This window comes from Leptopilina heterotoma, unplaced genomic scaffold (genome assembly GCF_015476425.1).
Source record: "Leptopilina heterotoma isolate Lh14 unplaced genomic scaffold, ASM1547642v1 Lhet_38, whole genome shotgun sequence".
Classification (NCBI taxonomy): domain Eukaryota; kingdom Metazoa; phylum Arthropoda; class Insecta; order Hymenoptera; family Figitidae; genus Leptopilina; species Leptopilina heterotoma.
In genome coordinates, this window is record NW_025111054.1 from 2055519 (window position 1) to 2083105 (window position 27587).

Below are 27587 nucleotides of genomic sequence, written 5' to 3' on the forward strand. Positions count from 1 at the left end.
CGCGTGCGCAATTACCTATTATTTGAAATATATACTTAATTATTAGAAAAAATGGTTTTAATTGTGTATCTGAATATTAATTTTAACATTTAAAACTACATGCCTACGGTAGCGACGCACTCACCGATTGTTGACCTCTGGTGGAGGTGCTGCTGGTCGTGGTGATGATGATCTGGGTTGTGGTGTCACTCTCTCTTCAGGTCCTTGTGATAGCGACCCAGGTTGCGGTGACACCCTCTCTTCAGGTTGTGATGATGGTGACCTATTTGGTGGTGGCCATACCTCTAGTCGATCCACTAGCACTCAGGATGGCTCCCCTGGTGGAAATCCTGATGGTGTTGTCGGAAATGGCACCTTATTCTCTCTATTCTGCAACTAATAAAATTAATTGGCATCTTTTAATTAAAAACATAATAATTAATTCTTATGTTGTACTCAGACACTCTTTTCACTTGGCAGCTATAGCAGTCGCACCACTGCACTGCTTTATAGTAAGACCGCTCTCGACTGTGCTTAGTGCTACTGCTTGAATGATTGTCCGACATGGAGCTTATATACTTATGAGTCTATCCTCTCCACGCGCTTGCCACTGAGTGCATCGTGTGGTGGTAGAGTAAAACTACTGCGGTACGAGTGCGCTGTCGGTAACGCGCGAAATTTAAATTTGAAGATTATTAAATTGCTTCACAAATGTAAATGAATATTCATTAATTATGTTTAATAATAAATTTTAATTAGTATTATGTAGAAACATTATTAATTAATAAATTTATTTTGGGAAAGTGTAACTTTTTTTTTTGCTTAGGGACTTTTGGGAAATCTGCCTACAGATACCTTGGATTCCGCACTCCAAGGTTATGTGGGGTTGGTATGATAAAACAAAAGAAAATATAAAAAAAAGAAAAATAAATATATATCTTATAGTAAATTTAATAAACTGGCGACCTACTACCAGCCCGACCCAATAAAACCCGTGACCCTTCTTCTGGAGCCCTTTACCCTCCCTCGGAACTGTCGTAAGACTTTAGCCTTCGAGGGTGGCGCTCCGACTCTGTCGCTCATGCGACTTTGTTCTCTCTATGCGGTTCTTCTGCGTCAATAGTTAAAATTAAAAACCATTGCAATGTCAAAGAATAAAGGAACAAATGTTAAAAAGTATTAAAAAGATTAAAAGGTTAAAAGATAAAATTGTAAACGGACATAAAAACAAAAATTAATCTATTAAAAATAAAATGTAAAAAGGACAGTATAAAAACTACAAAAAATAATAATCAAAGTAAATAAAATAAACAATTAAAAACTATTCGCTCCTTTTAACACTTCTTATTTACTTTTAGTCCTTGCAAGAGTCTTCTTCGCCTCCTCAAGGGCCGACCTGAAGACTCCGCATCCTCCGCTGCCTGCAATATGGGTAAGTTAAAGTAAAATTAAAATTAAGCTAAATTTAAATTAATGTTAATCCAATATTAAGTGAAAAAAACATGCATGAATTAAAATATAATACAGTAAAAGTTTGAAAAATAGATATAAAATATCTATTATATAAAAAATATAATATTTGTAAAATAACACAGGTTTACAAATTCAAAACTTTTTTTGTCAATCAACGAAAATTGAGAGAGTTACAGTCGATTAAAGATCAAATTACATGACAATTTTTATGATTTTTAGACATTTGAGTAACTGCTGTTATTTTTTTCAACATCAAACATTTTTAGTATCCCTTCAACATTGGCAGCAAAAATTCAAGTAGTAAAATTTAATTAAGAGCTAAAGATACTAAAATCACTAATCATGGATTTCTGAAGTCGTAGATTTCGAATACAATGTTAGTTTTTCAAATTTCAAAATGGCGGATCCAATATGAAGGACAAATTTTTAAAAATCGATGAAATTCGTCTTAAATTCCTTACTTGGGAGTTTTCGGGGTCGCTGATTACGAATCCGATGTCAGATTTCAAAATAGCGGATCGGATTCGTAATCATCGACACTAAAAATCCCCAAGTAACGAATTTGAGACGAATTTAATCGTTTTGAATAACTTGTATGATATATTAGATCCTTCATTTTGAAATTTAAAAAACTAAAATTGTATTCGAAATCTACGACTTCAGAAACCCTTGATTAGTGATTTTAGTAACTTTAGCTCTTAACTAAATTCTACTACCTACTTGAATTTTTGCTGCAAATGTTGAAGGGATACTAAAAATGAAGAATGTAGTTTTGTTCACTAAATTTAGGGTAGAATTGTCATTTTTAATCAAATCGAGGTCCACAAGGGCTCAAAATTTTTGTAATAATATAGTCTATAAATAAAAAAATTAAAACCTACAAATTGTTTCCTGTTTGATGTGAAAAAATAACAGAATTTACTCAAATGTCTGAAAATCATCAAAATTGTCATGAAATTTGATCTTTAATCGGCTGTAACTCTCTCAATTTTCGTTGAATTTTATTCTATGACCTATGACTCGAACGGCAATTTAATTACTTTTCTAATGATATCCTATTTATTATATTTTGATAAGCTAATTTTCCTACAAGTAAGTTTAAGTGACGTCGCACCTCGAAAATGCAAAATTTGAAGCTACAGCAAATCTGCGCAAGGGAAAAAATTAAGACTATGATTTTCTTACTCAAAAAACACCTACTTTTCGAAAAAAAATGTTTTGATCCTTTGCAATTTTACTGTAAACCAGTGTAATTAAAGGTATTATATATAAAACTATTATATGCACAAGATATATAAAAATTTATATATAAACTAAAAAACTTTTTTCACATATGTACATTTAAAAAGAGTTATCTGTCTTAAAATAAAAAACAGTACGATAAAACTAAACATATTATTAGAGGAAAAAAACATCGTTCATTATACACTGAACTGAAAAATACATTTACACGATGTGATGAATGAAATACACACCTGTATGTCATAACAATTGTAAAAATGTGTAATATCAATACTAAAAGTAAATAAGGAAAATAAAAGAAAGTAAAATATAAAAAAGTGCAAGAAAAACAAAAAATAAGATTATTAAAAAAACGTTAATGTACCCACATTATACAACTGAATTAAAAAAAGCTAAAAAAAATGCATCTACACCATACGATAAAGGAAATACACAAGCTGTATGTCGTAACAATTGTAAAAATGTGTAATATTAAAACTAAAAGTAAATAAAGAAAATAAAAGTAAGTAAAATATAAAAAAGTGCAAGCAAACCAAATAATATTATTACTGAAAAAAATAAATATTGTGAATGATGCGATAAATTTATCGCATCATTTTCATAGCTTTCCTCAAACGTTATCGAGCGGTTCCTCTAAGTTAAATAGGATTTATTAAAAGTGCTAGACGTCTTAAGACTTCTGCCTAAATCCTTGCGTGTCGTTCTGTGAGCACTGGTCGCGAAGCTTGATTTTGAGGAATGTGAGCTATTCGACGTTGAATAGCCAGTGGGGGTAACTTAACCGAGATCAGAACCTTTTCCCGTGTCACCATAGCTATACTACTGTTTTACAAAAATTTACTTGAATTTGAACCAACAAATTATTCTGTAAGCAGATTTTTTAAACATGAATTAAATTAGAAGCAGCTAGTTGATTTATTATTATCCATTATTTTAAGTATGTTCACATGATCTACTTAAACAAGTAAATTAGCTCATTTTGAACAAATATCAGTAAAAAAATTTGTATTTTCTAAATTAATTCCATGCTTTTTTATTAAATTTTCATACCTGTTAAACTGACTTTTTCTCTGTTCAACTCAACTTGAAAATTAAAATTATAAGTTTAATTCGAAAATTTGTTAACTACAATTTTCAAAAATAGATTTTATAGATATTAGACATTATTTTTACAAATTATGAGGTTTTTCTAAAATTATCCCGCAACGAATTTAGGTGAATAAATATAATAGTATGAGCCTTATATTCTAAAACTAAAATTTAATGCTCAAATTCTATTGATACATTAAAACTTACCTTTTCGATTGATTCACTTAGATTTGTGTCAATTTTAAAAATGTTCAAAAAAAATTTTGTTATTTTCAACGTGTAAAAAATTAATTTGTATACAGTAAAAAGCACAGGTGTTTGGTCACTTTGGTATTCGTATAAAAAACTACAGTCGGTCATAACACACATGATATTTGTCACATTTGTCGAATCTCATTCCTGACAAAAGTTTCACAAGGTTGCTAAGTTTTAAGGGTTTATGTAATACATTCAATTATTTAAAAAAATTAAGTCCAATGCCAGAATCGCAACTTGACATTTGTGCATTACATTTTTCATGATATTTAAAATCAAAAAAAGAATTAGGTGCATATATTGATGACAAAAATAATTCTTGACATCTAAAAAAATATCGCTTCTAAGGCGAATTTGCGCTTCATTTATGAAGACAGTAATAAATAATCTTACTTTTACGACATTTTGTTAAAATGATTAGTTGAAAGCTTGAAATTAATAACATAAATGTAACTTTGTATTGCAGACGATCAATTTGATTTAAGTTTTATTGCAAATTGATAGTCTGCAAGAATAAGTTAAATGCAACTTAATGTTGCAGACTATCAAGCTAATATCCGATTTTTTAATGAAATGTCATTAAAGCAAGATTGCGAGGTTAATATTTTTTTCAATTTATTATATTTCTTATTATTTTGCAAGTTATATACTTTCATATTACAGCGTATTTAAATAAAGTTTAGTACATAGTATCGTGAACTAATTTTTAGATTTAAAAACCTTCACAAAACCTATTTGATTATACTGCTCATCAGAAAACCTGCTACGGTCATAAAAGCAAAGGGTCGGTTTGATGTAACCATTCCCAGGATATCATAAGATTCGTGCGGAACCTATCACTCGGAAATAAACTTTAGTGGTGCTTCTTGAAGCAAGTATAAATGCTCTTCAAGTTGTCATAAAAGTGGACAGAATGCTTTTCGAAGGGTGGAGAATCAAATTTTGTTAACTTAAAACACCCTTTTCTTTTGATACTTTACCAGCTTTCCATGGGTCTTTTGACCGATATTTAAGACTACACTTTTAAACTTATTATGTGTGTGGTTATTCTGATTTACGATTTTTCCCACAGCAAGGGATATTCAACGAAGGTATTTAACGGTTCAACTCTTGAAATCAATTCACTCTTTATTTTATCGTAAAACAAAAAAAATAAGTTTTTGGTTGAGAATATGTAAATAAAAATGTTGTCTTAAATATTGATTTCTCTTGAAAATAAAGATAATTCGACAGTTTACGTTGCATTGTATTGCAATGTTAATTTATGCTTTATTTTTTAAGACAGTGGTAATTTTACTTTATTCAGGCACCTTAGGCGGGTTTCTTTAGTACATGAAAATCTAGTCCTTAATCAAAGGATTTTTTTAAAACACAAATCTTTTTTTACAGCTGCAAAACTATAGTTTTTTCAGTGAAAATCAAAACGTTGAGTTTGAGCGCTTGTCATATTGCCAAAAAAGAATTCTTTTTTAAATCCTTCGATTAAGGACTAGATTGCATTCTACTTAAATTAAATTCATTTGAATTTTGTGTTTCTGATGAACCAGCTATTGTAAATCTTAGTCACCACAAACCATATTTTTTATGAAGACCTTGATAAGATCGCGCATCACACCTTTATTTTTAAATACTTTTTAAAAAATTTTCTGGGAATAAAAATTCCCATAAAAAATTTTAAAAAGTAAAAAAAACTACAAGGTTGAGTTGTGTAATTTAAGAGAATAATTTGAACCTTTCTCTTGAAAATCGACTTAATTGTTCTTCATTAAAAAACTTCATGAAAATGATTAATTTTTGCGGGTTACAACTTATTCTTTCTTATTAAAATTTTTAAAAAGTTACTTTTGAACATTTTTAAATTTTTATTAAACTAATATTTTTCAAAATGCATACGATTATTTGTTTAGAGTAATAATTAAGAGCTCATTTAGGACTAATTTAATGCCCCATTGGCGAATTTCTGGCACTTCCTTTTTTTTAAAAACGCATAGGTTTGTCACGTATAATTCAGGCTGTCAGAACCACCTTAAAAATGCTTAAAAAGTCGTTTTAAGACTTTTTCTATGTACGAAAAATTTCAGCTCAATTTTAGCTTCAAGTTTCTACAAAAAATTAATTAATATTATAATTTAACAAAAAATATCTATTGTTTATTTATAAGATTTGATAATACCAAAGAAATATTATTAAAATTCTTGTAAAGAAACTTTAAATTAATTATAATAACGAGTAAACATTATATATAAAATAATTGATTGGACAACTGTCTAAATAAATAACAGTTGCTATTTACTTTTCACGATTAAATTAGATAAACAACTTAATATTCAAAATAATAGGAAGGATTAACTAAACAGAAGTAAAATCAGATTGTGCAACTCATGGACCTCAGATGCAACGCATTCGCGCAAGTGCAAAGTATGTGCGCTGCAGGACAAAAAATTCGATATTTTCGTTAGTTTTAAAGTCTCCAGGATTTCTTTTCCAAAAATTCTGGAGAAGATAAGGAATAAGTATCATAGTTACAAAAAAAATCAAAGGGGTGCTTATGCCCAAAAAAATGAAATTAAAATTTTTTTTCACTTTTTTTCCGGGCAAATTTTGGATTTTTTTTCATATTGCACTTTAAATTGTTAAAAAATCAATTATTATTACCCAAAATATAAACAAAATCTAACTAAATGGATAAAAGTTATTTGTTTAAAAAAATGTATTTTAATGTTTGATGCCCGGTAAAATCCACAATTTAGAAAATTTCTAAAAATCTTTTTTACCTAAAATGTTTGTCATAAAACACTATATTTTTACCAAGTTTCGCAAACATTGAAATACCCATTACTAACTTTGATTTTTCTGAGTAAATTTGACTTAGATACGTGATGCATATCGGACCTAACGTTATCTAATCAGTTGGTGACAATAGGACTTCCTGATCGACAGCTAGGTGATTTGAATAATAGGTTTTTGAGACAATAATAACTCGCCACCTAGTCTCACCCTACTTTAAATATGTCAGTTCAAAAGAATTCAACTTGAATTCTTTTCAATTCTTCATTTCTTACTGGGACAAGACTGGAATTACAAATGACAATTTGCTAAGTTAGTAGACTTCTTGTAACCAATATTAGATGAAAAAAATTGAAAAAATGTCTATTGTTGTTACTGATATTTACAACAGTAGTCTACTATCTTAGCTCATTGCTGTTCGTAACCTTAGTCCAGATATTTACAGTGCTTATTTCGCTGATGTTGTTTTGTTTTTTTCTGCCCAGACTAGATTAACAAAATTCCAAATCATAATCAGATGGAGTGAGTAAACGGTGATGAAGACATGAGGAGAAAATTTTTGTAAAAGTCCTCAAGCAGGAGACAAAGTTAGAAAGGTGGCTCATAATGGCAACACTTTTCTTTATCCCTGTAGTTGTATGTGGATATGACTGAAGTGTACAGGGAGAATAAAATAGACGGAGGAGGTGGTAGGTGGTGTTACAACTGCACGGCAAGACAGCTCGCTTAAATATGCAGGATGGGCGGCGGCAAACGTCATTGTAGCGTGCTTATAGTATAGTGCAAGGGGTAAACTCGTAACTGAGGGAATCGCTAAGGGTATTCCTACGTGAAGGACTTTGGGGTGAGAAAGCAAGAGAACGGTGTGTGAGGTCAAGGGAGGAAGAGTTCTTTACGCCTGCGCAGCCCGTAATGATTGACTGGCTCGTTGGCAGCCAACAGACAGACTTTTACCTACACGTCCATCTCCACCCACATAACCCCCATTCCAATCCGAAATCTGCACTCGACCAGCCTATCCCCCGAGAAAAACAGCTCAAAAAGCTCGCGATACAATACACACCTACGAACTATAGCTATTATGACCTCAGATTCTTTTTTCTGAGACTATTCAGCCACTGTTTACCATTCACTACGATAGCTATCTTCATATCTTATCACAAACCCTTTCAACTCATTCCTATCAGTGAAATTGATACAACTCTTTTTACTGTTTTGTCTTTGATTTATAAAAACGTATCTTTGATGCTCTCTAGAAAAAAAATAAATATTAAAGAAATTTTCATTTAAAAAATTTTAAAATCCGTATTGATTTGACAAACATTTCTATTGCTTTTTATACTTTAGAAAAATTGTTGTACCCTTTAACATCTCTCGAATCTTATTATTTTTTTGAGCTTTTAGAAAAGTGTATCTCTCCCAAATAGCATAACATTTAAGCTTAATATTGTGATAATATATCAATATTGCTTCAACATTAATTATGTCTGCCCTGTGGAAACATTGCCTGGCAATTTTAAAAATATTATAATATAATAATTATTAAAATATAATTACAAAATAATATATAGTAATAAAATATATATAATAATTACGAAAGAAGATTTCGACTTTATCAGACAATAGTGACATCTATCAGATGCCAATTAAACTCTTTGATTTAGAGTTAGGTGTTTCATAGAATAATTGTATGGATATGGTTGTCGATAAATAATTATCAATTTTAATTAATTTTGCTCTAAAAAAATAAGCTGCGTGAACGAATGCACTGTGTATCTGTCAGGACTGAAACTCCAGTTCATACTTTCACTTTACCCTGACTTTCACTTACTCCCAGTTTCACTATCAATTAACTCTCTTTTCACTTACTGTCACTTATAGATATGACTGTAACTGAAAGCCATTGTAATATTACATAAAAATTACCTCAATGCTACAATCCATTATTATTTCAAAATTGACTAAATATTACCTGATTATATTGCTTAGTTAGATTTACAATGCAATTGAAGTTGATTTAAGCGAATATACTTTTCAATTTTTCAACATTGCATTGTTCGAATCTTTCCGGGATATTCCAATATAATTAATTCAAGCGACACTAAAAATCCATTAACATTATAAACATCAGTTTCCAATTTTTGTGTGGAAAATTGAACTTTCGATTTTTAAGTTTTGAAATCTCTCATCAAAGTAATCATGGAACACTATAAAACCATAAGTAACAAGTTTGAGTGAAATTTAAGTGAGAGTTAGTGTAAAGTGAGAGAAAAGTGATAATAAAGTGAAAGTGAGGGTAAAAAAAGGAGACAGAGAAGGAGAAGTGAATTTGAAGTTTGAATGAACTGAAAGTGAGGGTGAATGGGAGGTGACAGTGAAAGTGAGCGTAAGGTGAATGTGAGGGTGAAGTGAGAGTAAAATAAAGTGAGTGTAAAATGAATGTGACGTAGAAGTGAGAGTAAGTAAAAATGAAGGTGAAATGAGAGTGGATGTCAGGATGTAAGTAAGAATGAGGTAAAGTCAAAAGTCAAGATATCTTTTGACTGCTTCATCTAAAATCAAAATACAAAAAATTTTCTGTTAGTGGGTGAATATATCTCGTGACTGAACGAAGGGTTTTCAAAGAAATTGAAATTTGGATGTTTGACAGTGTCTTTTATCAAAATTTAAAATTTTTAGAACCATTAAGACCATGTAAAATTGGTTCTAATCAACAAAAAAAATATTTCTTCGTTCAATTACGAGCTATACTCATCCACTAACAGAAAATATTTGGTTTTTTGATTTTCAATGAACCGGTCAGAAGATATCGTGACCACCGTTTTTTAGGAAGGGTTCTCAAAGATCCTGTAGGTACGGCCCTGATTTTAAATATTTTTTAACGAAATTTTTACAAGTTACTCTTTTAATAGTGTACTTTAAGATATAAAATCACTCAAATAAAAAATTTATTTATTTTATGAAAAAAAAAATAATTAAACAATCATACATTGTCTGGACGTTTTGACCCATGTAACCCCTAAAGTGAGAGTCAAATTGAAATAAAACTGATGTGGAAGTGAACTGAAACTGATGTCGAAGTGAAGTGAAGTTACAGAATCGCAGCTCTATTATTTATATTCAAATGTAACTAACTAAAACCGTAAATCTCTATTGCACTATAATTGCTAATAAAATATCAGAAATTGAAGGAATAATTTTACAATTCAATTAAACAAAATTTCATTCCATTCTTATTTTTATTGTTCTAAACTGTTATTACTTTAAATTTTTAAAAATTTCAAATTTATATTTTCTAGGTTTAATTTAATTTTAAAAATTGTTTGACAATTATTTACAATTTAAAATTAAAAAATAAATTTATTTTTAAAAATACAAAAAATTTTATAGATATTTTTCGTTATATCAATTTTTTGTAGGAGAGAGTGGTCCTAAGTTGGCCGCCTCAGCTAATTGGTTTCAAATAATAACAAAATGGAATTTAATCAAGTCAGCAAGTATAAAATTGTGTTCAGGGATCGTTTTCCTATAATTTTATGTTATTTAGAACGTTATAGAATGGCTTTTGTAGTCTTAATACAATAAATAGTGAAAAGTTGCATTTTGGACATTTCAGAAATAGTGGTCTTAAGATGGCCACTACTTTTTTTCGCTGGAGTATAAGAAAAAAATGCATATTCTCTTTAATTATGCAGAAATTTGACAAATTTTTTACATTTAGGAGATTAAATACGCATTATTTAACTATTTTTGTTAAGAAAATGAAGCATTGTTTTATTTATTTTCAGTGGTGGATGGCTGCAGAGACTGGCGTTTTTTTAGTATGTCTTTTCTATTGTTTTTGTCTTTGTTTAATTCCTACGTTACACTTTCTCGGTCTTTCTCGTGATGAAAAAACATAAAAGAAGCAAAACAAATAAAAACAAACAAAAATAGTAGGTGACCAAAACTTAGGACCACTGTAGATTTTTACAACTTTCAAATTATTACGCTGATAAAAAAATTTAATTAAAAAATAAACGGAACCTCTTATTACAACATTAAATAAAGGAACTAGAACACACATTAATTTAGAAATTTTTAATTATTTAGCTCTTGCAGCTGCTCTTGAAAAAAAAATTAAATTTTTTTTTCGTAAACAATATTATTGACCTCACAATGCGTAGAAGAATCTTAGATTATAATTAGGCACATAAATTATATCATGGTTTATCAACATATCACACCACGAAATTATATATTTGTCCAGTATACCATCTCTGAGAAATGCAGGATGGCCAACTTAGGACCACTCTCCCCTATAATTTTAAGAAATAAAGGCAGAGAAGTGCATTTAGATTGACATCTTCTATTTTTTATATATACACTGAGAAAAAAATGCTATTGAATCAATGACATATTTGTTTGTCCCAATATGCGGCATATTCAATATCGTTCGCATACTAATACTGCTGGTTTAACAACATGTGCTATTGTTTATTGCACTATAGATTTGAATAAATCTTATATAATACTATTACAGAACATTATATACTATGTTAATACATTAAACAATATTTCAGGACATTTTGTAATGTTTAACAATTATTTAAACATTTTCAATCATAAATCGAACACATTAAACAGAATTTTTAATAAATTCGTAAATGACAATAATTTTGCATTTAGGTTTGAAGAAACTTCTAAAAACGAGATTTCAATGTTTCATTTAAAATAAATTATTTATCGTGAAAATATGTAATACGTACGTAAATATAAAATATACGTCAATTAATTTTTATCCTTAATAAAATAAATAAAAACACTTAAAATACGTTACTTTTTAAATGCAAACAAATATTATACTTTATATCAATACATTAAACGCAATTTTAATATATTTTGTAATCATTAACAATTATTTGTAGATTTAAAGTCATAAAATACGTTGTCTTTAAACTACATTAATTTATATTGATATCTTTTACATAATTTCTAATTAACTTTTTACCCATTAAAATGACGCAATATAGTATGTATTTCCATGCGCTGAATCCGAATCCGCCCTCAGAATTTGGCCAATGGGTCCTGGTTTCGCTCTAACCTCAAAAAATACCCTAAAATCGTTAAAATGGTCACTTTTGATTTATCAAAATTGAATCTAACCGCATGCTGATAATTTTCTAAGATCCCTTAATTTATATAAACTATTCTATAAGCTTTTCAATTAAAAATTCTTAGAAAACATTAAATCCATCAAACCTAACCTCAAAAACACATCTAAGATTCCAAACAAACAAATTATACCATACACAGCACAATAACAATTATGTAAGCTCATGAAAGTTACAACTTAGGTGTTTTTATGATTGCTGATTACGAATCCGGTGTTAGTTTATCAAAATTCAAAATGGCGGATCCAATATGGCGAACAATATAATTAAAATTTGTTTGGATTGTTTTTACATTTTCGTAAATTTCTCTTACAAATTTTCTCTGACAAACTTAAATACTAAATTTTGCTCCTACAGAGCGACTTGAAAATTAGGAGTACTCGCATTTGCCTGGACTACCCGTCTAATGGATTTTCTTGCCAGTGGAGAGGGAAACTGTAGAAAACCTTTCCTGAGTACAACCGGTTTATCAACAGTCGAGTTCTAATGGTGTGTACCGGACAATAATCGACGGTACACATCATTATACCTCAACGTCAAACCTCCTTTTTATTATTTTAACGATTATTTTAAATGTATTACTCGTGGTTTTTCGGGACCTTTAATAACGATTCCTATATCAATTTTTATAATAAATTTTTATAATCTTAAAGTCTTACGAATTGTTAGAAAAAATTGTTAGAAAACAATTCGTAAGACTTTAAGGTTATAAAAGTTGATATACTATTCGTTATCAAAGGTCCCGAAAAATTCCGCGAGTAATACATTAAAAATAATCGTTAAAATAATAAGGACCGCCATATTGGATCCGCCATTTTGAATTTTTAGAAACCGACATGGGATTCGTCATCAGCGACCCCGAAAACCCCCAAGTAACGATTTGCAAGCCAATCCAAACAAATTTTAATTATATTGTTCGCCATATTGGATCCGCCATTTTGAATTTTGATAAACTAACACCGGATTTGTAATCAGCAATCATAAAAACACCTAAGTTTTAACTTTCATGAGCTTACATAATTTTTATTGTGCTGTGTATGGTATAATTTGTTTGTTTGGAATCTTAGATGTGTTTTTGATGTTAGGTTCGATAGATTTAATGTTTCTTAGGAATTTTCAATTGAAAAGCTTATAGAATAGTTTATTTAAATTAAGGGATCTTAGAAAATTATCAACATGCGGTTAGATTCAATTTTGATAAATCAAAAGTGACCATTTTAACGATATTAGGGTATTTTTTGAGGTTAGAGCGAAACCAGGACCCATTGGCCAAATTCTGAGGGCGGATTCGGATTCAGCGCATCGATATACATCGGAATACATATGTCTCGACCCCAGATCAAGACACTTAATTTTTTTGTGTGGCTGTGTAACCATTTGTCTACGAATTTAGCAATTTTTTAAGAAAACGACAAATTGAAGTATACAGACCAAACAAATATATGAAAGTCTACAAATTCGTTAATGGTAATCTTCTGAGGTTTCTACATTAAAATACATGCAATGAAACATTAACTTTCAAAATGGCGAATATAATATGGCGGACTAAAACCTCAAAAAAGAATGGATTTTTACACAACTTGGTTTTCAGATGTTTTTGGGACATAGAATATAAATATAACATTTAAATTGAGAAATTTAACATGGCGGTTCTAATATGTCGGACTAAATTCTCAAAAAATACTCGATTTTTATACTGTTTTTAGGACACTAGAATTTTTGCTTACTTCAATTAGTTAATTCTTACTTTCACACTTTACAATTAATATTAATTCTAAGTATAAAAAATATCTCTAAAAAAGCAGTAAAATGAGGAAAAACCCGTGACGTCAGTCACGAGCGTCGGCCAGATACCGTGTGGGCTACACGACCAACGTGAAACTTTCAATTATTATTTTTATTCTTAATTTTTACATTTATCTTTTGATTCTTTTATCTTATTTATATTCTTTATTATATATTATATATAATATATATATAATATATGATATAATATATAATATAATATATATAATAATGTATATTAATTATTATTAATAATTATCATATAATTATTTTATTATTGTTATATATATTTATTATATTATATTTTCTATTATTATTATATAATTATTAATTAATTAATTAATTTTAATTGTATTATGGTATTGTTACGATAATATAATTTATTTTCTTGAATTCGTTATTTCCCACATAATATCATTATTCATATTATCGTACTTTTGTTTTTATTACTAACATTATTAATATTTTACATTTACACTGCTACCACATTTTTATATGGTCATTTTTATTAATAATATTATTTCTCCTACTATTAGATTTAGTTTAATTTTGTGTATCAGGCCGTGGTACGGAAACTGTTCTCATCGCATGGCAAAGTTATGTAGAGAGAGAACTCGGTACACCTTACACATTCCGCTGCTGCCGCTCGACTAACTCTCGCTCTACCGTACTCCGCATGCGCGCGCCTGAGTGGGGGTACCTCGCACGCGGATTGGCCCCTGCCCTGGTGGAAAGGGAACCGCGGATGCGACTCGGCAGAGTCGCATAAATATGCTGCATTTTGCCTGACCGAGACAGAGCTTACTTGGACTTGACGGAGAAAGGACGTCTCTAGTTTTCTTTGTACACCATCGCTTCGAAGGAACAGTCACTGCCCACGCTGCCTGAACTTCCGGCGCAAGTTGATCTTCAACCGTCGACACCCGAAGGAGGACCACGCCACCAGGAAGTTTCTTCTCTCTCTCTACTTGTCTCGTCTACCACCACCTGCCACGGGAACAGTAGAAGCACCGGGTCTTTCTTATTCAAGGCCAATAAAGAATTTTGTTTTGGTAACTATAGTTTCATCACTCTCTCGCCTTGTGCAAGAGCATTTCCACCACCTGTCCTTCTCAGGACAAAAACCTGCCCTTTTCAGGGCAAACTTTACGTAAGAGTGCATACAACGAGTTAACTTGTCCTTTTCAGGATTTGTTAACTCTCGTTAGAATATTTTGGTTCAACAGTGACAACCGGCTCCAGGGGACAGCGCTCTAAACCTTGCTTAGGTTCGAGCACTCGACACCTGGGGTTGAACGGGTATTGAATCCTCAGAACCCTGCTTGGGTTCGAGGTTTGTTGTCACCGATCGGCTCTGTCCACTGCTGCCGCTTATGCCGGCCACGTCAACGTGCGTCAAGAGACGCCGTCCCGGAAAGGCCGTCCGAGCGCAGGCCCAACGACGCGCCACCAAGGAACGCAACGCCGCCCTCCAGGCGTACCTGGCGTACGACCCGGATCGCCCCGAGCCGCTAGTACCGTCATCCTGTCACTTCGTGGAGTTGATCCGTGGGCATCCTGAGACAAGGGATGCGTCCACCTCGCGTCGGCGCCTTCGCTTCGAGCCCTACTAGCTCTCGACAAAACTCAATCGGCCCTTCTCAGGGCCACCACGACGTTTGCGTAGAAAATATTTTGTTCTCATTCTAACCTTTCCCCCCGCCTTTGAGTATCAGTCACTTAACACAGAGTGACCGATATCAATATTAAGTCCACAATATTGAATTTTCGCAAATTTGAATATTATATTTATATTCTACTACCCAAAAAATTATCTAAAAACTAAGTTTGGTAAAAATCGAATATTTTTTGGTAATTAAGTCCGACATTGGAACCGTCATGTTGAATTTCTCAATTTAAATGTTATATTTATATTCTACGTCCCAAAAACATCTGAAAACAAAGTTTTGTAAAAACGACTATTTTTTGAGATTTTAGTCTGCCATATTGTATTCGACATTTTGAAAGTTAATGTTTCATTGTATTTTAATGTAGACACCTTAGAAGATTACCATTAACGAATTTGTAGTTTCACAAATTTGTGTGGTCTGCATACTTCAATTTGTCGTTTTCTTAAAAAAATTGCTAAATTCTTAAATGTTTCCTGGACCAGGAAAATTAGAAAAAAACTTCTCTATAATTTTTTATTATTTTGAATTTATTTAGCTTTATTTTGGTCAAAGGATCACTCATTTTGGTCCAGTCTATCGAGAGATATTAGGTTTTGAGAAAAAAAATGCATAAAGTCCCACTGTGCGACACATAAAATTACTCCAAATAGTAAGCGGTCTTCAAATCCTGTACTTTGAAGAAAACAAAAATTTAATAGTATATTCGACTCTCGGATCTTTTGCCTTCAGTTCTTTTACACGCTCGATCCTTTTGCAACTTTTCTCCCGCACCTTTTACATTAAATAAATAAATGACTATTAGAGTGTCACAACATTTATTTCAGGATAACTTTGGTTAGGGTAAACCAGACAGTAGTCATTAATTTACATATTTAGTTATACACATTGTATTGTTTTGCGTTACTATGGTATTTAAAATCTATGCTAAAAATTATACAGTGAGAGTAGATAAAACAAATTAAAGATTGTATCAAGAATTAAAAATTTTAAGTTTATATTCTTTTCTTGTTTACATTATAAATATACCAGCGTAGAAAAAGAAAGGTATACAAATAAAGTAAGTATTCTCGTTTTTATATTGATTTCCAACCTATTGTTAAAAAAACGACAAATAATGAAATAAAAATTTAATTAATGAATTAAAAACTATTAAAATAAAACAATTTATGAAACATTGTTAATATGTTGCTTTATTGTAGAAAACCCAGTTATATTAAAATATCTATATATTAATTGATTCTTGATGTAAAGAATAAAATTTAATACATAAAGTATTCTTTATTAAAAAATAATGATATAATATTATTATAATAATAATTATTATTGCTATTACACGATTTTTTAAATGTTTTTAGAGTCGCTTAATACAAATCGGAAGTCATATTTTAAATAGAGTTTGAAAATTTAAAATGTCGGATCCAATATGGCGACAAATTTTTAAAACTGTTTAAAATCGCTTAAAAACTGTTATACAACATTTTATAAAAATATTCATCGAATTTTTTTTTTTTTTTTCATAAATAATAAAAAAGTTTATTGTAAAAAAAATTACATTGAAATGGATAAAAATTGTTGACAGTAAATATTTGCAAATAATTACAAACTAATTCTTATCATTTTTCATCGCATTCTTCATTTCCATTATAGTTTGATGTTTCTTCATTTATCAAATCAATTATTCCTGGAATAAAGTTCGGGTAAAATGATTTTCTCTTTCTCAATCATCAAATTTATTTAATTCTTTCAGAATTGCATTATTGAATTCTAATTCTCCTAGAAATTCTTTATGCGCTTTGGTTCTAAGCAACTCGTTTTTCTTTGCCAATTCCTCTCCTCTTTTTTTATTAGTACATCTTTCCATTTTTTTTTATCATTATTATATCTTTCTTCATTATTGTCAATTATTTCATTTTCCCTTGAATCATTGGTAATGACAATTTCTTCATTTGGAACATTACAATCACCAGCATTAGTACGCGAATTATCACCTCTTTTTCTTAACGTACGGACTGATTTTACACTAATATTATCCTTGTCCAACGTGCATTGGCTGCCACCATCAATTTTTCAATCGCTTCTGACGTAACATTTTCTGTATTCAAATCATTCGCAGCATTAGTACGCGAATTATCACCTCTTTTTCTTAACGTACGGACTGATTTTACACTAATATTATCCTTGTCCAACGTGCATTGGCTGCCACCATCAATTTTTTCAATCGCTTCTGACGTAACATTTTCTGTATTCAAATCATTCGTAGCAATACTGCACGAATTTTCCACATTTTCGGTTGTCTCCTTTGATTCAAACGTGCATTGGCTGCCACCATCAATTTTTTCAATCGCTTCTGACGTAACATTTTCTGTATTCAAATCATTCGCAGCATTAGTACGCGAATTATCACCTCTTTTTCTTAACGTATGGACTGATTTTACACTTATTTTATCCAAGACCAACGTGCAATGGCGGCCATCAACAGTTTTATCAGGAGCTTCTAACCTAAGACCAGCATTCGAAACATTCGCATCGACCGGACCAAAATTTTCTAAATTGAAAGTTAATTTGTCGATTGATTTTTCCTTCATATTACTTATATTTTTTGAACATGGGGGGCCATCATCACTTTCAGCATTCGATTCCTGAGTATGGAATTCAGTAACCGAGTCATCTAAATTAAAGAGTTTCTTCCGACGTGGTAGTAAGTTAACAGGTGTCTCTTCGAATGAGTTTTCGTTACGAGCATATTTTTTCGCTCTTTTTATTGCTTCTTCAAATCTTCTTTCTTCTTCATTTTTTCTCTTCTTAGAAATCAAACCAGTATCATCATCAATGTTGTAATCATCATCCACATCATCATCATCGTTATCATCATTACTATCGTTATGCTCATCATCATCATCCTTGACATGAGATGCATCAATCTTAATCCTCTTCCTCTTCGTTTTCGTTGTTTTTTTCAAAGGTGCTTGATTTGATGTTGAAGGAACAATTTTTTCTACAGCTTGCTCTCGTTGAGTAGCTACCTTAACCACACTCGTGTTTGCACCATCTTCCTTTTTTCTCGAATTCTCTTTATTCAAAATTGATTTTGAATTTTCCTCAAGATGAATAGAAGATTTTTGCGCCCCAATTTGCTTCACTGGAATTTTTCTCTTTACATTTTTCCTTAATCCTTCTTTCTGCACATTTTTTTTGGTAATTTTTTATTAACTGTAGCAGATTTCAGTTTTTTTAAAGGAATATCGAGGCTCAGGTCATCCTTATCATCATCGTCGTCATCCACATGAACAGCATCATCATCATCATTGGAACTTGATGATGTTAATAGACATATTCCACGTGTGTGTTTTGGTCCTAATTTTCTTTTTCTATATCTTATATTTTGACGATATTTATTTTTAATTCGCTGGTTTGGGACAGGAGCATTAGCAATCTCTAATTCCACTTCTTCATTTTCATTTAAATTCAAATTCTCAAGATTCACATTTATTTCCAAATTCAATGGTACTGGTTTTTTATTTAGATCATAGGCCTTTTGGTAATCATTTTTTAATCTCGTCTGAACAAAAAGCAAACATTCTTTAAAATCAACACCGTCCAATGGATGATTAGAAATATTCTCTTGAATGCAATTGTGAATTTCTAAATTGTTTCTTCTGATACAATTTCGAATAATACGGATCATGATACTGTCCATAATTGGAGGCTTTAATGCGAATAACCATCTAAAAAATAGTAAACAGTTCCTGTCCGTCACTGTTTGCAAGTTTTTTGTTTCCATTTCGTTTATTTTCAGGAAATGTAAGTAAACATAACGAATGGCAATGTGGATTGACAATTTCCATATCGGTAACATCAAAAAAGAATCAAAACCACCGCAATTTTCGAAATACTTTTGCAATGTTAAAACTCTGTTTTTAAAAACGTCCCAATTAATTCGCATTCCTTCTTTTATGAGTAACCTCAAAAAATTAATGTCATCAATATTTTTTTGATTACATTCTTCACAATCCATTGAAAATCCATTGAATCCATTGAAAATAATTTTCCAGCCTTATACGTTTTTATTTCAGATTTTTTAATTATTCGACATCGAATTTTTCATCTAGAGATAAATAATAATACAATATTTTAAAAATAATTAAATATTAAATATGTGTTTGATATAGTTCCAAAATCATTTCAAATAATTTGCAAAAGAAATATAATTTTTAGGGTTCCGTACACCTACGGTGTATCGGCGGAACCCTATTGGTGAGACTCTGTTGTCCGTAGCCAAATCGTGTCCCCCCCCTAGCGGCTAAACTATTTGACCTAAAGAGCTCAAATTTGGTACATATATGTATTTTCACACGTAGATTACAGGAAAAATATAGCGAATGTGATTGGACGTGATGGACATAGCGTTGTCAAGGAAATAACAAGATTTTTGGCCAAAAATGCATAAAAAGTGACCATTCCCCCCCCCCTTAACTTCTAAACTATTCGACATGGAGAGCTGAAATTTTGCATGCTGGTGTATTTTTACTCGAATATTACAGGAAAAATATAGAGAACTTGATATGTAATGATGGCCATAGCGTTGTCAAGGAAAAACTAAAAAATTTTAAAAAAAAATTTTTTTTCCTAACTTTTACATTATTTGACCTAATGAGCTGAAAATTGGTATCCTAGTGTATTATTACAGTCTGACGACAAAAAATTTATTTAAGAAACTTTTTGAAAAAAAATCAAAAAAAAATTTTTTTTTAATTTTTTTAAATTTTTTTTAGTTTAAACACGTGGCATTAAATATTTTAAGGAAGAGAGTGAAATTTTAAGAGAATAAATGAGAGATTGTTTTCTGACTTTAATTTCTTAACTAAAAATAAAAAAAAAATTGGACAAGTGCGAGTTGTACTCGCACTGCAATGGCGGGTTCCGCACACAAATATTAAAACAATACTTGCAACATTGATCGGTAATTAAATAATTTGCAAAAGAAATATAATTTTTTTAAGTTTACATTACAATTGATTTATTAAAACAATAAAACTAACATAAATATAAATGTAAATTTAATAATTTAGCAATATCTTCAAATTTCATCGTTATTAAAAATATTTAATTTAAAATGTCAAGAAATCTATTATTTGTGGAAGATTTTATATTAATTTAAGAGAAAAAATTATTTATTTCTATATTCCTATAACTAAAGTTTAGATTTTAATTTAACAAAATTTTAACACATAATTGAATTTCTTGGAATGTTAATTATGTAATATAATAAAGTATTATTATACATACTGCGAAATTATTTCCGTTATTTCCTTAAATGAATTGATAATATCTTTGTTATCTTTCTCATCCAAATTAATTTTTTTATTATTTGGTTCATCATCGGTACCTTCAACTTTCCTTTTGCGAGGCATGGTACTTCTTTTTCTCAATATGTTCAAAATTATACTAATGGATAAACTGTTATGTAAAACATTTTACCTCTACATTACTATTTTGGACAAAATATGTGACACGGACAGTTAGAAGGGACCTACGATCCGAAAAAAAGATTTCGAGAAAAACGACTTTGAAGTTTAGCAAGTTGATTTTGATACTTGTGAACGTTTTAATGAATTGAAACTCGTTACTCGGGGGTTATTGCGGTCGCTGATTATAAATCTGATGTTAGTTTTTAAAAATTAAAAATGGCGGATCCAATATGGCGGATGACTTTTTTAAAAATTGATCGGATTCGCTTGAAAATCGTTACTCGGGGGTTTTTAGGGTCGCTGATTATAAATCCGATGTTCGCTTTTCAAAATTCAAAATGTCGGTTCCAATATGGGGACGAAATTTAAAATTTGTTCGAATTCGTGTAAAACTAAAAAATTTCTTTGTCACCGAAAACGAGGTTACTGATTAAGAATCTTATGTTCGTTTTCCGAAATTCAAAATGTCGGATTAAATGTAGTAGACGTAGTTTCAAAAAATGTTTGGATTCACATATTAATTTATACTTAAGGGGTATTTTTAGGTCGATGATTAGAAAATTCATGGGTTTCTGGGGCATATGTAAGGGGCCGTTCATAAACTACGTCACGCCTTAGAGGGGGGGTGGAATTTATTTTTGTGACGTTCTGTAAAAAAATGGCGCCAAAGCATGTAAAATTTGTGACGAGGGGAGGGGGTGGAAAAATTATGCAAAATAGTGTGACGTAGTTTATGAACGGCCCTTAAATTAGTATTTATTTGTATTAATTGTGTGTTTAATTGTTCTTACCAATGTCATAGTTATTTTGTTCTTGTAGTATTCCAAGTATTTTTTTAAATGCAGTAGCTTCAAAGGAAGCATTTATTAATTTATTATGTAATAAACACCATCGGTAGTGGGACAAAGTTAATATTTTGTCATTAGTGTCAATACTGAAGTATTAGCTTATGTTTACTGCGCGTAAATAAATGAAAAGAGTTTAGTTACCGTGACAAAGAAAAGAAAAAAGTGATATATCAGATACAAAAGGTAAATCCACGAAAAAAATATGTAAGAAGCAGAATTAATTTTAAAAAACAAAGTTTTTAATCAATCTAAATTTGTGAATTTTTAAGTTTATAATCTTTTAAATTCTTAATATTAAGTTCTTTATCGTGTTTTTCTTTGTCTCACGTCTTTTCAGTTATTGTGATCTTCATTAAAGTAAATTTGTAAAATAAATAATAAAGTTATGAATATTATGTTTGCTCATTTAAAAGACCATGTACATATTTGTATTAAAACCATACATTTAAAAATTCTGAAAAGCAAATCCGTATAATTTGTAAATAACTCGTCCGCCATATTGGATCCACCATTTTGAATTTATATAAACTAACATTTGATTCGTAATCAGCAACCCCAAAAAACCCCGAGTAACGAATTTCAAACGAATCCGATCAATTTTTAAAAAAGTCATCCGCCATATTGGATCCGCTATTTTGAATTTTCAAAAACTAACAACGGATTCATAATCAGCGACCCCGAAAACCTCCGATAAACAAGTTTCAAGCGAATTTGAGTAATTTCAGAAAAGTTTGTCAAATTTTATTTTGTTGTATTTTTTTGTCAAAGTACCTAACTTTGAAGTGAAATTGTGAAAAAACTAATGCAGCTAGAAAGCTGCGGTTTAATGCGTTCACAGGTCTCCTGAGAGGTGGGCAGGTTATTCTAACATGTAACGCTACAAACTTGGTGGGAAGTTGTTCCAAATGACTTCCAGATTCCAAATTTTCAAACCGATAAATCGTACCTGATCCTCTTTTCGAATTATCTCTTATACAGATAGTCGGAAACTTAAAAAATTTATTATTTTAATGTGGAAGCTTTGATTCAGAAGACTGCTGATTTTTCGTTACTAAACATTTTTTAGACAAAGATTTTATAGATAATTATGGATCCGAATTGTCTCTTCTTCAAGAAACTTTTTGATTTTTTGAATTTGGACACGTCTGTCACATGTTAAAGTGCTATAAATATGAATATATATATGGGACGTTTCACGTCAAACGGCCCAAAGCTGTGCCCAAAATTGTATGCAATGAAAATACAAGTTATGCACATGAAAATACTCGTCATGACATCCCCTTTCAATTGCAAAGTGGCATAATTGTAAATTACAAAATGGCGTCCTTGCTACGTCAATTAGAAGAGGCTAAACTCGAAAATAAGTAAATATATTTATTAATTACTTTTAAAAAACAATGCATAAATATTGGGTCAAAATATATTTTAATGTTTTTGGGGTCGCTGATTACGAATCTGAAGTCAGATTTTAAAAATTCAAAATGGCGGATCCAATATGGCGGACGAATTTTAAAAAATTTATTGAATTTGCTTAAAACTTTTTACTCGGGGGTTTTCGGGGTCGCTGGTTACGAATCTGAAGTCAGATTTTCAAAATTCAAAATGGCGGATCCAATATGGCGGACGAATTTAAACAAACTTATTGAATTCGCTTGAAATTTTTGTTCAAATAACGCAATCATAAAAATGGCGTTATTTGTCTTTCAGTAGGCCAACGTAAAGTGATTCTTTTTAGTACGTTGTTACGAAAATACTGCGAATGAGAGTTCAGTTCAAAAACGAACTTTGTTTGTGCTTGTTCGAGTATTTTTGTAACGCTCGAGTAGTTGCAATTCCGTCCAGTAGAGGCGTGATTATGTTTTTGTTCAGTTACCTACTTTTACCGTGTCTTAAAGCTGCAACACAGCATCTGTCAAATACTAAGAGTTTCTAACCTCCTTTTCGCGATCACTCGTGTGAAAATTCCGTTTTTATTCATTAATGATATTATTTTTATTAATACGTCGAAGTACATGACTAGGTTTCAGGGGGCTTCGCCCCCAACGTGTCCGGTGACTTGGGGTATTATAAAATGCGATTATTCGAAATGTCGAAAATTGTTATTATTCTTTTGAGTTGGTTTTTTGTAGTCCGGGGACTTTGCCCCCTCCAACTCCCTGATCGGTGCTCCGCCCCTGGACCCCATCTGGGGGAGACCCCCCGAACACCCCCGCGCGATCAACTAGTAGCGTACGCTTGACAGTGGATCTGTGTTCCGAATCTTATGTAGCCGTTTCTCAACATTCTTTTCAATTAAATAAGTTTTTCAGTGTCAACGCCTTTTTATGATTTTGTTATGAAAAGTATCGTGGACAACACGTGTAGCGGCATTTTGGAACTCGCGCTACTATTGCGTAACGAGTCATGTACTTCGACGTATTAATGAAAATAATATCATTAATGTATAAAAACGGAACTTTCACACGAGCGATCACGAAAAGAAGGTTAGAAACTCTTAGTATTTGTATTTATTTTGTGACGCTGTAAAATTTAATTTAATTTTACAAGTCACAATTTTTTAATTTTTAATTGGTTAAATTTTGAGGTTGTAACGGAAATTCCAAGATTGAGTTTTGTATGATATTTAATTTTAAGTAAACTAATTTTGTATTTTTGTAAAAAATTCCGTTTTCGATTCCTGTTTCCTGAGTCATCGTGGGATATTATTGGCTGTATTGATGGATAAATTGGACGCAATTTGTTTAATTAATGGACAATATTATTTTACAAGATTCTGGATATAATTCAAATTTTACCGCCTTATGTCACCTGTATTCCCTGTCAACCAATCACAACTCATGAACCATTTTTGAATTTCTTCTGATCCATGGCCCAAGGATATTTCGATTTTATATTATTTTTGGATTAATTTACGTTTATTTATGGATTTATTGTATTATTGAGAAAATTATTGAGTCCTTGGTAGAATTTATTGAGTCTTCCGTCTCCCATACGCGAAGCTCCTATGCCGGTGGCCCATTCGAATCGTCATACACACCTGATGCTAAGAAATACATACAAATATTTGGAATTATTCCCGTTGTGTTTTTCGTATTGTGATTTCTACATCAAAATCGTATTAGAAGAAAATGGAGGAGAGTCTATTAAATTATTTATAATCATTCAACATCTGGATTAAAACAAATTGAAGTTTGTGAGAAGAATTCAAATTTGGGGCCCTTATTTCAATTTTTACGTTCCTGAATGTTTTCGGCGTTGAAAAAGCAGACGACAAATGAAGATCGTTTCCATAGAAACACAAATACACGAAGCTGAAAATTTTGCCGTTCGAGTCATTCGTTTGTCGACAGCCTCAAAAAAAGTCTATTAAAAATTAAATTTAAATTATATTATAATTGATTTAATCAGTAATTAATTGTGTGCCCTTTTTCGTGTGTGCTATTGGTTTTCTTGTTTTCGGTAAGCTGATTTATTTTTCAAGAATTCAGTGAGAATTTTCTTTGTGTTTAAATTGATTAATTTTATTGATGTGATTCATTTTAGTGTCCATCTTTGATTTTTTTTAATTGATTTACTTCACTGAATTCTTTTCTATTTATTTCTTTTAATATTTTTGATTTTTACTATGTTTTAATTATTGATTTTGTGATTTTCTCTATATTGAAATATTTTCTCCCCTATTGTGTTTTAACCATTCCCTAAATTGATTATTTTTTTACAATTGTGTGATATTTTCTCAATTATGTGATATATTTCCCTCTTTATGTTTTGACCATTCCCTAAATTGATAATTTATCAATTCCTGAATATTTCTTTTTTATATATTTTTCCAAATATTGTTTCGACCCGATTTATATTGATTTTATTGATTTTGTGAAATTCAATTATATTTTTGATGGTTTTGTGAATGGAATCTTGGAATTTTCGTGACAAATGAATACTTAAATTATTATCATTTTTTTTATTTGATTTAGTGTATTAAAATTTTGTAATTTAAAAATGTTTGATTAAAATTGTGATTATTTTGTAAATTTTGTGATTTAATTAATTTTTGAATTTTGATAATTGATTTTTTTTAGTCTTTATCGCTAACGACCTCCCCTCTCTACCGCTTAATTTCTTGAGTAGCCGCGTAATTTTGAAGTCGTTGCTTATTATGAATTTCCTTTTGTAATTTGACTCTGTCTGGCGCCCAACAATAATTTTGATTTAATTTATGAAATTTTGAATTTCTTTATTTCTTTTTGCAACGCCAGTGTAACCTAAAATTTATTTATTGTTATTAGTTTATTTAATTGATTAACATTTAACCTGGTGGTCTCGTGTGTTAGTAATTAAATATTTATTCGATTTTTAAGGTTATATTTTTGTGTCATATAACCGAATTAAGTTTTGTTTTTATTCATTTCAATAAATAATTTAGAGGGTTACAATTTATTAATTATTATTAATAATAATAAAACTCGTTACGAAAACTTAGCGTTCGTTCCAAAAAAGCCGCTAGTTCACACTTGTTACGCAATGTACTAACTCGGGGGTTTTAGACACCTGAAATAACAATTTTTAAATGAATTGCATATGATTTTCAAAAAGCCGTCTGCCATAATAAGACCTCAATTTAAAATTTTAAAAATTTGACAAAATATTCGTACTCAACAACACCGAAAACCCATAAGAAATTTTTTTTATGAAAATTCATCAATCTTTTAAAAAAAAATTTTCAAAAATAACGAATTTTCACAACATTTGTTCGCCATATTGAATTCGACATTTTTAATTTTGCAAATTGGACTTCAGATTCGTAATCAGCGACCCTGAAAACCCCCGAGTAAAAAGTTTTAAGCAAATTCAATAAATTTTTTTAAATTCGTCCGCCATATTGGATCCGCCATTTTAAATTTTTAAAATCTGACTTCAGATTCGTAATCAGCGACCTCAAAACCCCCCGAGTAAAAAGTTTCAAGCGAAGTCAAGAAATTTTTTTAAATTCGTCCGCCATATTGGATCCGCCATTTTGAATTTTTAAAATCTGACTTCAGATTCGTAATCAGCGACCCCAAAAACATTAAAATATATTTTGACCGAATATTTATGCATCGTTTTTTAAAGGTAATTAATAAATATATTTACTTATTTTCGAGTTTAGCCTCTTCTAATTGATGTAGCAAGGACGCCATTTTGAATTTTCAATTATGCCACTTTGCAATTGAAAGGGGATGTTATGACGAGTATTTTCATGTGCATAACTTGTATTTTCATTGCATACAATTTTGGGCACAGCTTTGGGCCGTTTGACGTGAAACGTCCCATATATATATATATATACAGTATGAAAACCTACCACGTTAGTCATATCCCATGAGTGGGAGTGAGACAGACTTATGCGATTCCCATACTTTCCTATGACTGACGGATAGCTTTTCTTACTGTATATATATAATTTCAGAAGCCTGCAAAAAATAAAAATTTTTGTTGTCTGAGATCGAGAAGTCATTTACCGTAGCTTTTTTTGCGCTAAATCTGAATTAACATTTAACTAAAACCTCCCATCACGTCAGGATTTTGAGAAAATTGGGGGTAAAATACCCAAAAACATTTTTTAGTAGTTTTTGAAAATTTCTACTGGGTAAATCCGACGTGCTATAGACTTGTCATATGAGTTAAATTAAAGCTTGAACCCTATACTTTACGGAAATATAGCGATATTACCAACAAAAAACTAAATTAACTGTCAAAATTGATTTTTCAACAGTTGTCCTGCATACAAATTTACCTAAATAGAGAAATATCACCTTGAGTGGACCGCCTAAGCTTTTATTCTAAAAAATTCATTATGAA

The 27587-nt window shown here is 30.6% G+C and overlaps 1 protein-coding gene across 1 annotated transcript; it reads right to left on the bottom strand.

Annotated features, from left to right (window-relative positions):
* Nucleotides 1-17448: 17448 nt before the first annotated feature.
* Nucleotides 17449-26926, bottom strand: LOC122505889 (DNA ligase 1-like). The gene is made up of 3 exons (XM_043617758.1): nt 26880-26926; nt 18723-19158; nt 17449-18612 (listed from the first exon to the last, which is right to left on the bottom strand). Exons 1-3 carry the CDS (start codon nt 26924-26926, stop codon nt 17449-17451), a joined length of 1647 nt encoding a protein of 548 aa, XP_043473693.1.
* Between the last annotated feature and the right edge of the window lie 661 nt (nt 26927-27587).